This window comes from Leptonotus elevatus, chromosome 14 (assembly GCF_054856555.1).
Source record: "Leptonotus elevatus isolate MCC_2025b chromosome 14, RoL_Lele_1.0, whole genome shotgun sequence".
In the NCBI taxonomy this organism is placed as follows: Eukaryota; Metazoa; Chordata; class Actinopteri; order Syngnathiformes; family Syngnathidae; genus Leptonotus; species Leptonotus elevatus.
The window spans coordinates 8,811,881-8,824,984 of record NC_141252.1 but is presented as its reverse complement, the minus strand read 5'-3'; the positions used below and the strand labels follow the sequence as shown (position 1 = coordinate 8,824,984).

The following is a 13,104-nucleotide window of genomic DNA, read 5'->3' as shown; positions in this document are numbered from 1 at the left end:
TAATCTAATGCTAGTTGCGGCAAAATGAGAACAGATAGAAATATACTTTTTTCCTGATGGAAGAAGAGACTCTAATTATTCTTTTGGTAGGTTCCATGTTTTTATATATATTTACTTCTAATGAAATATTTTATGTTGTCTTTCATATAATTGAGGATTATTGCTCACGCAAAAAAAAAAAAATCCACAACTCACCGTCTAAAAAAATGTATATACTTTATAGTGTGATGTGTTAAATGACTCTGTATGAGTTTCACTCTTTCAATTGAACTACAATCGTCTCCACGCATACTCGCGGTTTGGCTTTTTTTGTTTTTTCAAAATATTCTTAGTATATATTTTCATGATGTAATATGTCAATATGACAAATTTGAATTCCTGAGTCAACTACAAGCCCCTGCGCCACTGTCATTTCGCATCGCCCTCCTCAATATGAACGAGGTAATAGTTAGGAACCCAAGTTTCACACAAGTCTTATATTGGATCTTGGGTTGGGTGCGCCACGTATCCACGCCAACTCACATCTTTGCTTTTCAGACGTCCAACGACACAGTGTTTGCTGCGGACTTTCACCCGACTGACAGCAGCATCCTGGTGACCTGCGGCAAATCACATCTCCATTTTTGGAGCTTGGAAAAAGGCATGCTGGTCAAGAAACAAGGACTATTTGAGGTAAAACGTTACGTCACCCTCTTCCATTTTCCATTATTGGACAATTTAATGTCTTCAGTAAGCTTAACATGCATGTTTTTGGAATGTGGGCGGAAGTGGGAGTACCCAGAAAAAAAGTACAGGGAGAACGTGCAAACTCCACACAGGAAGGCCAGAGCCCGGATTCGAACCCCAAACCTTAAAACTGTGGTGAAAATATGCTAATCGTTAGGTTTACCGTGCTGCTTCTACTTAAATTTAATACTGTAGACAATAATTCCACACAATTCATGGGAGATTGGAACAGCTCCCAGCTGCAAATAATGAGAAAAAAAAAGTGATTTATTGATGCTCCGTCTAAAAATGTTTAAAGAATTACCTCTACAATATTTAAAATTTTTAATGTAAATAAATATGCAACAAACCTAGTTCCCCAGAAAGTTCGTTTCAAACTAATCTTACAATATTACCCTTTAAAAATGGCTTACAAATTATTTATTTTTTGTATTTTCAACATAGTGCAAAAACAATGTACTACTTTCCTATTAGAGAGGACTTTAGTGCTGTAAATTTATAATAGGTGGTTTATCGTAATTGAAATGGCTACATGTTGTTTGTTTGTGATTTACAGAAACAAGAGAAGCCCAAGTTCGTGTTGTGTGCGACCTTCGCAGAAAATGGAGACACCATCACTGGGGACTCAAGTGGAAATATCTTGGTGTGGGGAAAAGGTATATAACACTTATGGATTGACATGCTTGTGTGCAGACTTCTAGGAAACCCAGCTAATCAATATGTTTATCCTCCTAAAGTCATTATTAGCTCAAAAGCTGTCTATTTATAACGGAGTCATCCTTGGGACATTATGAGGAAGGCATCCTTCCAACATAATCTCTCACTGATCCACTCTATCGATCCACCTGTCTTGACCGCCGGCCATTTACGAGCTCGCCTCCAGCAAGCCGACTTTCTCTGGGCTGAAAGCTTCTCGTCCATCTTATCCCGTCTTCTGTCACGCAGGCACTAATCGCATCAGCCACGTCATCCACGGAGCTCACGAAGGCAGCATCTTTGCCCTGTGCATGCTGAGGAATGGCACTTTGGTGTCTGGAGGCAAAGACTGCCGCCTCATCTCTTGGGACAGCGGCTACCAGCAGATCCAAACAGTGGAGGTGAGAAATGGGCACATACATTATGTGGGACTGGAAAAGTACATGTAAAGTACATTCATCTTCCACTATTTGCTAATAATTGACACCCGCACCAGAAATGTTTCAAATAGATCCATAATTTAAGCCATAAAAGTTAAATATTATTTATATTAAAAAAAATAAAAAAATAAAAAAATTGTTTAAACGTATATTTTCTCTCAGTCTAGATTTATGACTTAAACATACCTCATCTGACCAATTAGGCTTTGGTGCCATTTTGCCGCATTTTAGGGCAATATAGGAAGAGCAAAATAATTGAAATGGGGAGTTTTTCAACGAATCGCTTGGGATAGGTTCCACATTAAAATAAGTCAACTCATGAATAGTAAACATGAGTATGTGGGGGGTTACTGTACTTAATTATTCCGCTTCCACACATAAGTATGTACGAGAGTTACCCTGTTGAGCATCTCATCTATGGATTTTGAGTTATCTGAATGCTGTGATAAAATATTAAAGAGTATGTACTGTATATACTTTCTTGTGAAGAACTATGCTGCTTACGTTGGCAAGAAGCAGCACTGCCGCAGGCTGCAGATTTTGCGCTTCATAAATAAATCAGATGATGTCTTATTTTGCTAGTGAACAGGATAGTGCTTTGCCTGTAAAAGACGAATGTGACTAACCACAATCCAAATAAATAGAGAGTGTTTGCAATTTATTTTTGATGGCTTGGTCGCAGGTGCCAGAGGTGTTTGGTCCCATCCGGACTGTAGCAGAGGGCAGAGGTGAGACTGTTCTCATCGGAACCACAAAGAACTTTGTTTTGCAAGGCAGCCTGGATGGCGAGTTTGTGCCCATTACTCAGGTTAGCCACTTTTCCATTCTAACATTTGTGCCTAAGAGAAGGCACCGCAAAATAAATAAATAAAATGAATATTTCGGTTTTTTTAGGGTCACACTGATGAGTTGTGGGGTCTGGCTGTGCACCCCTGTAAGCCCCACTTTCTCACATGTGGCTATGATAGGCAAGTCTGTATGTGGGATTCCAGTTCACATCAGCTCATCTGGAGTAAAAACTTGGAAGTAAGTCAACACTGCCCCCTAGAGGCCACCAAATAGAATCACACCTAATTTATCTGAGTCATGCAACTGATAATCTTGTTTCTGTTGTAATTTTTGCAAGATATTTCTCTCCACTTTTTTTTTTTTAAACTGTTGTTAAGCTTTTAACAATCCTTACAGGACACTGCCCAATCAGCAGACTTCCATCCGTCTGGAGCTGTTGTTGCCATAGGAACCCAGATTGGCAGGTAGGGAAAACCCTCCTTGAAAGAGACACCGTAATAAATATTTGATGGTGAGAAGTGATATGTGAAATCAATTCTACATTGATCAACCAGTTTCTTTTGTGCGGTTGGCCCTGCAGGTGGTTGGTTCTGGACACTGACTCAAAGGATTTAGTCACAGTGCACACAGATGGAAATGAACAGCTTTCTGTTATGAGCTTTGGCCCAGGTTTGCACTTTTTCATCCAGTACTTGTTTGTAGTCCTGCTCGTCACACTTTTTGCATGTTTGAAGACAATTGCTGGAAGTAGAAAGACTGAGAACTATGCAGCACTAAATTGTGGAGCTATGGCGGTTTTCAGTTTTCCTGATGTTTTGGTGACATTAATGATGTTAAGTGACACTCCAAGTCTGATTTAAAATGTTAACTATTGCTTAAAATTTTGCGCAATTCACTAGAAAATTGTTCACAGCTAAGATGGTTACATTTTCTTTACTTTAAACCCTGTTTTAGATGGCAACTTCCTGGCCATTGGCTCTCATGACAGTTACATCTACATCTACGCCGTGACAGACAATGGAAGAAAGTACAGCAGAGTGGGGAAGTGTTCAGTGAGTGTCTGCTTTGTGACTTTTGCCATCCCATTCACATGCGAAAGCTTTTTTACATTTCTTCTTTTTACACTGTATTACATTTTGAAGTCAGAAATAGCACAGGATATTGTTATCAATTTTTTTTCATATATATATATATATATATATATATATATATATATAATTAATTAAGTGCAATCAATGACCGCCCCTTACTTGGAAAGCCTGTACTGGGGGAATTCCATGTCCATGTCACAATTTAGCAGTAATAAATGTAATAGTAATGCATATATTAGTGGAGACTGGGGTCAAATTGTATTTTACAATTTTAAAAATGTGCAAAATTTCACAAGTTACTTTATGTTAAAGATTAGATCATAATATGAAAAGAAAATGCACTGAGCTGTCACCGTCTTACAAATGCAATAATGCCATCTAGTGGCAGAAAAATGACCCCCAAAACATCAATATCACACTCGTTTTTTACAGTCCAGTATATGTTTTTAATTTTAACTCAATTTTATAAATTACTATGAAATTATTGTATCGACTGTATTTCTATTAGTTTATTTTTTTTCACTTTTATGTTAACAAGAGTATGATTTTTTTTTTTTATAATATTTTATTGCACATTTAGAACATATGAAATTTGTGATTAATTGTGAGTTAACTATTTAAGTCTTGTGATTTAATTACAAAAAAAATAAAAAAAATTATCACCTGACACCCCTAATACATATACATCTTTTTCCAGGGTCACTCTAGTTTCATCACCCATCTGGACTGGTCCGTGGACTCCCAGTACCTGGTGTCTAACTCAGGAGACTATGAGATACTGTACTGTAAGTTCCCCTCAAAACCTTAATTCCCATTTTAGCATGACATGTTAGACAGTTCTAGACTTGCAAATATGTGCGAATCCAGCATGCTTTGATGAGTTGGATGCGTGTTGTTTATTCTTCTACTTCCTGATGATGCCATTGCCAAAAAAAGTGTCCCATTAGTTCTCCATACATGCAGACAAGACTATACTGTGTGTTTGCATGTGTGTGTGTTTTCGCAGGGATCCCCTCCGTGTGCAAACAAGTGGTCAGCATGGAGACCATCAGGGACATTGAATGGGCCACGCACACCTGCACTCTAGGCTTTCAGGTTTTTGGTACGTTTCATTTAATCGTCTACATTTCTTCGTTTAATGTTAGGAAGTATGTTAGGGTTACTAACATTTTACATTCCCGTCAGGCGTGTGGTCTGACGGCTCGGACGGCACCGACATCAATGCTGGAAGCAGATCCAATGATAAGAACCTCCTCGCTACCGGGGACGACTTCGGGAAGGTCCACCTCTTCTCCTTCCCTTGTTCTCAGTTCAGGGTAAATGTTCTACGTTCTGCTCTGTGTAAAAAAAATAAAAATAGTGGTGGGAACTAACAAAGTACTTTGTTACAATACATAATTTATGTTTGAAGATAATTGCTGAAAATGTGCAGTCAGCATTAAAAGTAGCTTGTAAGAACTGAAAAGTCTGAATAATTTAGGTTGAATGTTAGTAAATAATATGCATAAAAATGATACATTGCATTTGCATTTTACTTTTACATTATACATATATGTACTTCTTCTTAGTATAGTGTGAGTATTTTGGCCACATTGGAAAGACGAATGGACCATTTTGAAAGGTGGCTAATGTTCGAACATCTTGGCTACGCTCATGATTTCAGGCTCCCGGCCATGTTTACGGTGGCCACAGCAGCCACGTGACCAACGTGAACTTCCTGTATAATGACAGCTGCCTGGTGTCGACGGGAGGGAAAGACATGAGTGTGATGCAATGGAGGATAGTCTGAGCGACGAGGCTTGGAAATGTGGACTTCCCCTCTGCTGCTGCTCACTCCAAGCGGGAAGCAAAGACCCGATTGCACTACGAAGGAACCAAGCGTAATGCCTAATAATGTGGACATGAAATGAGGTGAATTAACAGAGGGGTTTTCTTTGCGGGTCTGCTTTCAGGTCCCCGGTGAGATGAACTGGTGAAGTGTGGTGTGTTGCTTCGTGTTTCTCCCTGTTTTTCTTCATTCAATCACACTACATGTGAAATCTCTCCAACATACTGTATAGTCCAGTGTTCCCAACCTTAATTGAGGCATGGCGCATATTTAAGATCAAAAAAAAATATCTCATGGCACACCGCCAAACAAATGTCACAAATAGTGTACACACGGGATAATGCTTTACTTTTTGCCGTCTAGTGGAAGAGCATTTCATTGTTCTGTCACTATGCATTGTTGATATCGATAGAAGAAATGTCAGACCAATTAAAATCGAAATCACTGCTGTGGCCAACTCACATATGGTGATTTTTTTTTTTTTTAAAGAACCAAAGGCTCAAATTTATGACACAATTTGTGCAATTGTGCACTCCTAACACAGTTTATGGACTGACATTTTTATTTTTAACTGACATCAAGCCAAAAGAAAAGAGGACGAGATGGAAAACTGCATGGAAAGTTTTTGTTTTATTAGTTTATTTTCTATTGTATTAAAGCACTCAGGAAACACCCTTGCAAAGCATGACAGCAACGCATAAATTTGACACATCCCACTAACAAATAAATTCCTTGTTACTATCAGGGGGCATTTTCAATTGTCTGAGGGCCATCGATCAAACAGATATCATACTATGAGCTTTTTGGGGTTAAATGTCTTTGGGCTTTTTTTATAACAGTTCCTCTGCGGCTATATTTATGTACTTTGGAAATTGCATGGCGGCCTGGATCAAACACTCTGTTTCCCCACCCCCTACCCTAAACTCGTCTTACTCAATTGCACTTGATTTATATGCATTTGCAAACTGTGTACCAGATATTTAACTTAAAGAACATTAACGCCATGAATAAATAAAAAAACCACACTAAATGGTGAGTTGTTTGTGCTTCCAAAAGACACCTTATTTCTTTAAAAAGAAAAAGAAAAAAAAGACAATTTTGTTTTTGTAATATTCCAGATTATAAAGAGGCTTAACTAATTTGTAAAGAAAATAGATGAATTAAACTGATTTTTTTTTTTTTAGGAGCAGGGATGGAAATACAACTGTTTGTTTGTTTGTTTTGGGGGGGGGGGGGGGGCAAATAACAGTATCTTTCTACTGTTGAGTGCATCCATGGAGTGGAAGGATGAGACCGTATCACTGTAACTGCCTGATGTGCTCCTCCGTGGTGCAAACTCAGTCAAGGCAACATATTTCATCCAACTTTGTTTAAAAAAAAAAACTATAATAGATCAAAAGATGCGTTAAGTCTGTTAAGCGAGGGACAGCAAAATTAAGCTTCATTAAAATCTTTCCAAGAACCAGTAATGTTTTTTTTTCCAACCCTCTAATCTGTGAATCATATACTGTACATGTACATTTCACGCTCAAAATGTTGCTTTGATTTGGAATCACTAGCATATCGGTTTGATGATGAGGCTAATGCTGTGAACTGGAATTTTTGTCTTCCCAAGATGCACCTGGACCCGCAATTACCACTGAACATTTAACATTTGTCTGACAGATAAAACCAAATAAAACTCCTAGGATTCTGTGTCCAAACTAAACGGCTGGGACTCATGTTTGTTTAAAACATCACTTAATGTCTGTCATTGTTTGTGTTTACAGTAAACCCTCATAATTGGCGCAGGAAATGACACCGCACACTGAAATACTTGACCGTAACTACCTATAGATGCCACAAGGTGGTGGCAAAGGACTACCATGTTTAAATTAAACTTGTCAACTCATTCAACACCAAAACACTTACAATTATCTGGAAACCATTTTGGGGTAATGTTGTAAGATGAGTTTGAAATAGTTGTTCTGACGACTCTGTATTACTTCACAACCTGTACTCTTTCCTATTATCTGTTTTATTATGATTAATTTTCAACTAAATACTCTCATTTGTTTAAAGACTAATCACAAATTACTACATTTTAATTTTTTCCTCATTACAGCAGTTGAAACAATACTTTTTAATCTATTTATTTAGGCTTTTTTTTCTATAATGGTGAATCGCGAATAGACGGGGGATCACTGATATTTAAAAAAAAAAATGCATGGCTCTAGGGGCGGTCTCGCTGCCTGTATGCAGTTGCGCGTCTTCGCCACCGGCGGGCAGCATTGAGCCGACTCCTCCGCACGCCGCATTGTAACCTTGCCAAATCTCTCCGCCTCGCTCCTCCGACCAACCAACAACACTCCGAATGGGAAGAAAATATGGCGTGAAGGAGGCGGCGGCCGCTGACGACCACTGTTTACCCGCCCGGTAGCCCGCTTCCTAGCGAATAGAAGAGAATAGAAGACAAAGAACATGGATGTAAGGACACGCCGCGGCGCGTGTGTGCAGCCGAGACGCCGGAGCACAAAGCGGATGGGAGAGACAGCCTGAGCCGTAGCACACCTCATCACATAGCCCCTTAAAACACGCCTTTTCCACGTACGCGAGGCCTCTTCGACTTGTTATATTGTATTTTTTTATATATATACAAACGGCGAAAACATCCATTGGCTTCCTCGTCGTCGTGTGAAGAAAAGACGGCGACATGAGGTAAGCTAATCCCACGCGCCCTATTTGTCGCGTCATGACAGACGTACCATCCTCTCCATTCTACATTCATTCATTTACAGTCTCACTATTAGCATCAAATATATTGTGAGAAGAAGCTTGTGGGATGTATTAACTGTGTCAATATTACCGAATTACCACATCTCGTTAAGTGGTGGTGGGGGGCTGGGGGGGGACTCGCCTTCCACTCGTCCCAATCTATTTTGGCTATTTCCTCTAATTTAGGAGCCTTCTATTGTCAAGGTGTGACCCCGCCCCAATTGTTACAGATGAAGCTTTAAAAGCCTCGAGTAGTCATGGCAACGACAGCATCACTGACTATGCACCAGGTGGTACGGTGGTGTGGTTGCAGGGGAGTGAGAATCACGCATGCAATGAAGAAGACTAAGAAGAAGAAGGAGGGAGGTGTTTTATTCTGGTGGTTGCCAGGCAGGTTAGGCAGCCCCCTCGCCCCCCCCCCCCCCCAACCTCCCTTTTTTCCCTTCCCCGATGAAACCGTCACACACTAAGCTCATCTTCTCATCTGCCTCCATCAGTCCACATTCTAAATTTGACTATGAGGAGTACTCTGCAGCCACTTGCTCGCTTATGGTTGGTATGCAGACTGAAGCAGGGCCCACAAAACCTCCAGCCCAATCCCCGGAACTTCTATTTACAGTATGAGACTCTCGCCTGTAGTTTGACGTCCGTGCTGTGGGTCTCGTCAATACATCAGAGGTGGTCATTATTATACCCATTTTGATAACATGGCATAGTGAAAACAATACTTCTCTGCAGAGGTGGGTAGAGCAGCCAGCAATTGGAACAGGAATTGTTACTGTATTACACTGTTACTTTAGTAAAATTGAAAAGTAGACCTCCAAGTCCGAAAATGACTTGAATAGGTATTCTGTGAAAAAAACGACTCAATTACTGAGTAACTGGTGAGTTTCTTCAGATTTTTTTTTTTAATAAAGGGAGAATGTCAATGATAGAAATATAAAACAGAGATGTGAAACATCAAATATTACCCATTTATATTACTTGCAAAAAATGCTAAACTTGCTAATGAATTCAGTGATGAATAAATGCTTTAAAAAAAAAAAAGAAACTTCCGTGTGTGTGCTTGTGCTCATTCAAATTAGACAGAAACTTTTCAAACAGCAGAAGCTGCTGGTTTCAGGCTGGCACTGGAACTGTTAACAATACATTATAGAGCCCATCGTAGAAGTGTATCAACGCGAGGGTGGCTAGCCAGCCTAGCTAGCTAGCTAGCCAACTAGAACAGAAGCAACTGGTCCTAGCCAGCGATGATTTACGACAACTGGTTCTACTTTTGGCCACAGTTACATCCTGGTTAAAGTAAGCCGTTTGAACTAAAGAGAAAAACGTATTTGTTGGACCGTGGCGTGTATTTATTTCATAGTACAAGGACTAACGATTAGATTTTATTCTGAAGTCAATCGTTACTGTCAAGGGTGACTGAGCTCTACTATCAGCAAATGTTAGCTTGTTGTGACGTTTTCTGCCACCATAGCTAGAACGTGTAACCCAAATGTTTGCTCTCAAGTTACTCAAGACAAAAAAAAAAGAGAGCAAGCGGTAGCTTGTATCTTGAAAATCTTGTAACTTGTATCACTCATTAGTAGTCAAGGTATGACGAGGTGAATTTGTGATTAGTGTACTCGTGGTTTTACTGTACTTCTTTGGACAGCAAACTGGTTGAGACTGAATCAACAGTGCCTCTGCTGGTTGCGGGCAAATAGTGCACTTCATTTTGCCTCAACTGCTAGACCATAGGTGTCACACCTCCGGTCCTGGAGGGCCGCAAGTCCTGCAGGTTTTGGAAGTTTCCCTCTTCCAACACAAGCTGATTTCAATCAGCAGGATCGTTATCCGGCTTATGCAGAGCTTGCTGATGAGCTGATGATATATCAGCTGTGTTGGCGAACGGAAACATCCAACACCTGCAGGAATGCGGCCCTCCAGGACCGGAGTGTGACACCTATGTGCGAGACAGAACTGTTTGGTGATGACGGTGACTCTCCACGAAGCCACAGACAACAATTCAAGTCGGCAAGATCATTTTTTCGACATGGCTGCTTCCTTTGTAGCATCAATGCAAGTGTCCGTGCACAAGAGTTATTTTTAGGCAGAGTGCTTTTATTGTGCCGTGGCGCTTCTCTGTTCTTGTCACACTGGCTGCTTTCATTGTGTGTCTACACTATATGTGAGTGTGGTTTTGAAACGGGTGCAAGGGGGCTAAAATGCGAGGCGTTCTTTCCTGTTCTATTAATGCAGGCTGACCGCTGTGGTGACTCACAGTCGGAAAAGGTAGGAGCGCCAGCGGGATTTGAAACGCTGACTCGTGAGTCTCGCCTCCGGATGCTGCACCATCAACAAAGCCAACCTGCCCCAGTCCCCCCCCTTCTCATTTCATCGACAGGTTCAGTATTAGTTCAAGCTGGAGTTCCAGTAAAAATAAGGGATTTGAAGCGTTATGACAGTTCCTGCTCCGTATTTCAAATTAGGTCAATAATATTGAAATAACTGCAAACAAGGTGGAGCTTCTGTAGTTGGCACAAGCACATCAGTGTGGCCAATTTAGCGATTTGATTGCTGTATTAAAGCAACTCAGAGGCCATTTTTCTGAAAAGTGAGCACTTTTCCCACTGTACGCTCTTTACCCGACTACTCGCTATTCAAGCTTTATGCTAGGGCTGTGCAATTAATTCGAAATTCAATTATGATTTCGATTATTACCTTCCACGATTACAAAATTGGCATAATCGTACACAAACGATTATTAATACTAGGGCTGAAACAATTCTTCTTCATTTCTGCCTCGGGACTCCCGCCAGTGATAGTCGTAGTCAAGCAGTACGCATGACAGTACACGGGGCTACCGCTGAGAGAAACCCAATTTCAAAATAAGCCTTACCGAGTAGTATATGTAGATCAACGCATTGTAACGCTTTTATTTTGAAGTTGTTTCCGGAAGCGTGTCGTCACGGTATAAGGGCTGACGACGTGCTCGTCTATTCAGAGTTTGTGAACAACGGCAATATAAATGCCTCAAACTGTTGCGACAGACATCGGTAACATAAAGTCTTGAAGTCATGTTCAAGTTCCAGTTAAGAGCGCTAAAACATAATTATGCTGATATAATCCATTGTATTGTACGGCGCCTGTTGCCAACGTTTAGCGGCAACTGCTAGCTAAGAGCGAGCTACTAGCACCAAGCAGCCGCTAGCCGCCTTAGCTAGCAGCGGTAAAGTGCTCCAGCCTTCTGATTACTTTTCAAACGCGTAAATACTACAGCCCGTAAGACAGCTGGGGTAGGCTTCAGCGCGCCTGTGACCCGCGTGAGGATTAGCGGTACAGAAAATGGATTGACTTTGATGCTAACACCTGACTAATTTGCCGTTCCTACTGAGCACTTATTAACAAACAAGGCTTACTCAAAATCGCTATTGTGGGCCTGACGTCACATTAGTATCATTCACCAAAATCTATGGTGAGAGATTTGTCTAAAATTTCACAGTTTCAGAGTAAATAGTTTGCTGACAAGCACAGTTTAAGTAATAATAAAAAATGAAATCTTATTATGATTACTTGATTATCTAAAAATGAAAACAGTTGGTTGTTAATTATTACATGTAAATGTGTTTTTTGTCTTGTGTATTTATAATTGTTCTTTAACCAAGAAAGTATACACAGGTATATTTTCATTTCTATCCAAATACCGATTATTCGCTAGAATTTTCAGAAGGATATCCGAATACCAAAATATTCGATAGCTGCAGCCCTAATAATATTAATTTTGAATTGTTTTGAGGCACGCCCACACGAGTTCTTTCACTACACTCCCTTGTCAAAACTAGCTTGCACCCCACAAGCCATACTGCACACGCTGCACCCCAACTTCAAATTTTTGCTAACATAAATAATATATATATTATAAATTCTGTTTGGTCCAAAATGAACCTACATAATTATAATGTTTCAAATCATTTCATTTGTCTTCATATTTTCAAAAGTTTAAACATTTTCTTGTTTTGTACAAAAAAAAATCGTTTGAATAATCGTGATTTAAATTATTACCAAAATAATCGGAATTTGTGTTTTTTCCATAATCGAGAAGCCCTAATTTCTGCATTATTATAAATTGGTTAACCCCACCATGTGGCTTGTTAGGGTGTTGTTCCATCTGATGCCCTCAGTGTGGCATAGTTTCCCTTTGTGCTATTTGGGAGTGGAAAACCGACCAGCCCAGATTGATTGAATGACTATTTCTGGAATTATTGATTACAATACAGTAAGATTTAAAGTTAAAGGTTAAATCTGTTGAATTGTAGCCAGTTTGTGGGGAAAAAAAAGAAAAAAGAGGCATGATCAATTGGTCTGATTGGTCTGTACGTACTTAATGATTAAACTTGCATACACTTAAGCATAAACACCAATCACGGCCCAGCTTCAGAAAGCAGGTGAGCCGTGTCGTTACCTTAGCCCTCAGCAACTGTGATGTCATTTTCAGTTGACAGCAAGTGACAAAATGGCCGCCACCTGAGATGGATAAAAACGTGTGGATTTTGATGCTTAACTCCAATTCCACAAACGCAATATTAATCGGACTGACTGTCTTACGGGAAGTCACCACAATTGTTTCTACATCAGAGCCCTCGGGAAGAAGATGGACAGAAAACAGGTTGTGTGTTTGAAATTATGTATATAGGCTCGGTAGCTGTTACAGCATAAATGATCCCATGGAGGCAGAAAGTCAGCATTCTCGCAAACGAATGGAACAAGGTGACTGGTCTCTGCCGGTCACATGTTCCCT

General features: G+C 40.1%; 2 protein-coding genes across 9 annotated transcripts in view; both read left to right on the top strand.

Annotated features, from left to right (window-relative positions):
* eml1 (EMAP like 1) overlaps positions 1–6,594 on the top strand; it is a 43,900-nt gene extending 37,306 nt beyond the window's left edge. For all 8 annotated transcript variants that reach the window (XM_086094354.1, XM_086094353.1, XM_086094352.1 and 5 more), the window contains 12 exons: positions 538–672; positions 1,283–1,382; positions 1,672–1,823; positions 2,545–2,670; positions 2,757–2,888; positions 3,048–3,115; positions 3,232–3,320; positions 3,606–3,703; positions 4,440–4,527; positions 4,749–4,844; positions 4,928–5,058; positions 5,406–6,594. In XM_086094354.1, the coding sequence (XP_085950480.1) occupies positions 538–672; positions 1,283–1,382; positions 1,672–1,823; positions 2,545–2,670; positions 2,757–2,888; positions 3,048–3,115; positions 3,232–3,320; positions 3,606–3,703; positions 4,440–4,527; positions 4,749–4,844; positions 4,928–5,058; positions 5,406–5,531 (1,341 nt within the window). In that variant the 3' untranslated portion in view covers positions 5,532–6,594. The remainder of the gene's footprint in view (positions 1–537; positions 673–1,282; positions 1,383–1,671; positions 1,824–2,544; positions 2,671–2,756; positions 2,889–3,047; positions 3,116–3,231; positions 3,321–3,605; positions 3,704–4,439; positions 4,528–4,748; positions 4,845–4,927; positions 5,059–5,405) is intronic.
* A 1,249-nt stretch (positions 6,595–7,843) lies between these two features.
* evla (Enah/Vasp-like a) overlaps positions 7,844–13,104 on the top strand; it is a 31,275-nt gene continuing 26,014 nt past the window's right edge. The window contains exon 1 of the mRNA XM_086095547.1: positions 7,844–8,267. Coding sequence (XP_085951673.1) covers positions 8,263–8,267 — 5 coding nt within the window. The 5' untranslated portion in view covers positions 7,844–8,262. The remainder of the gene's footprint in view (positions 8,268–13,104) is intronic.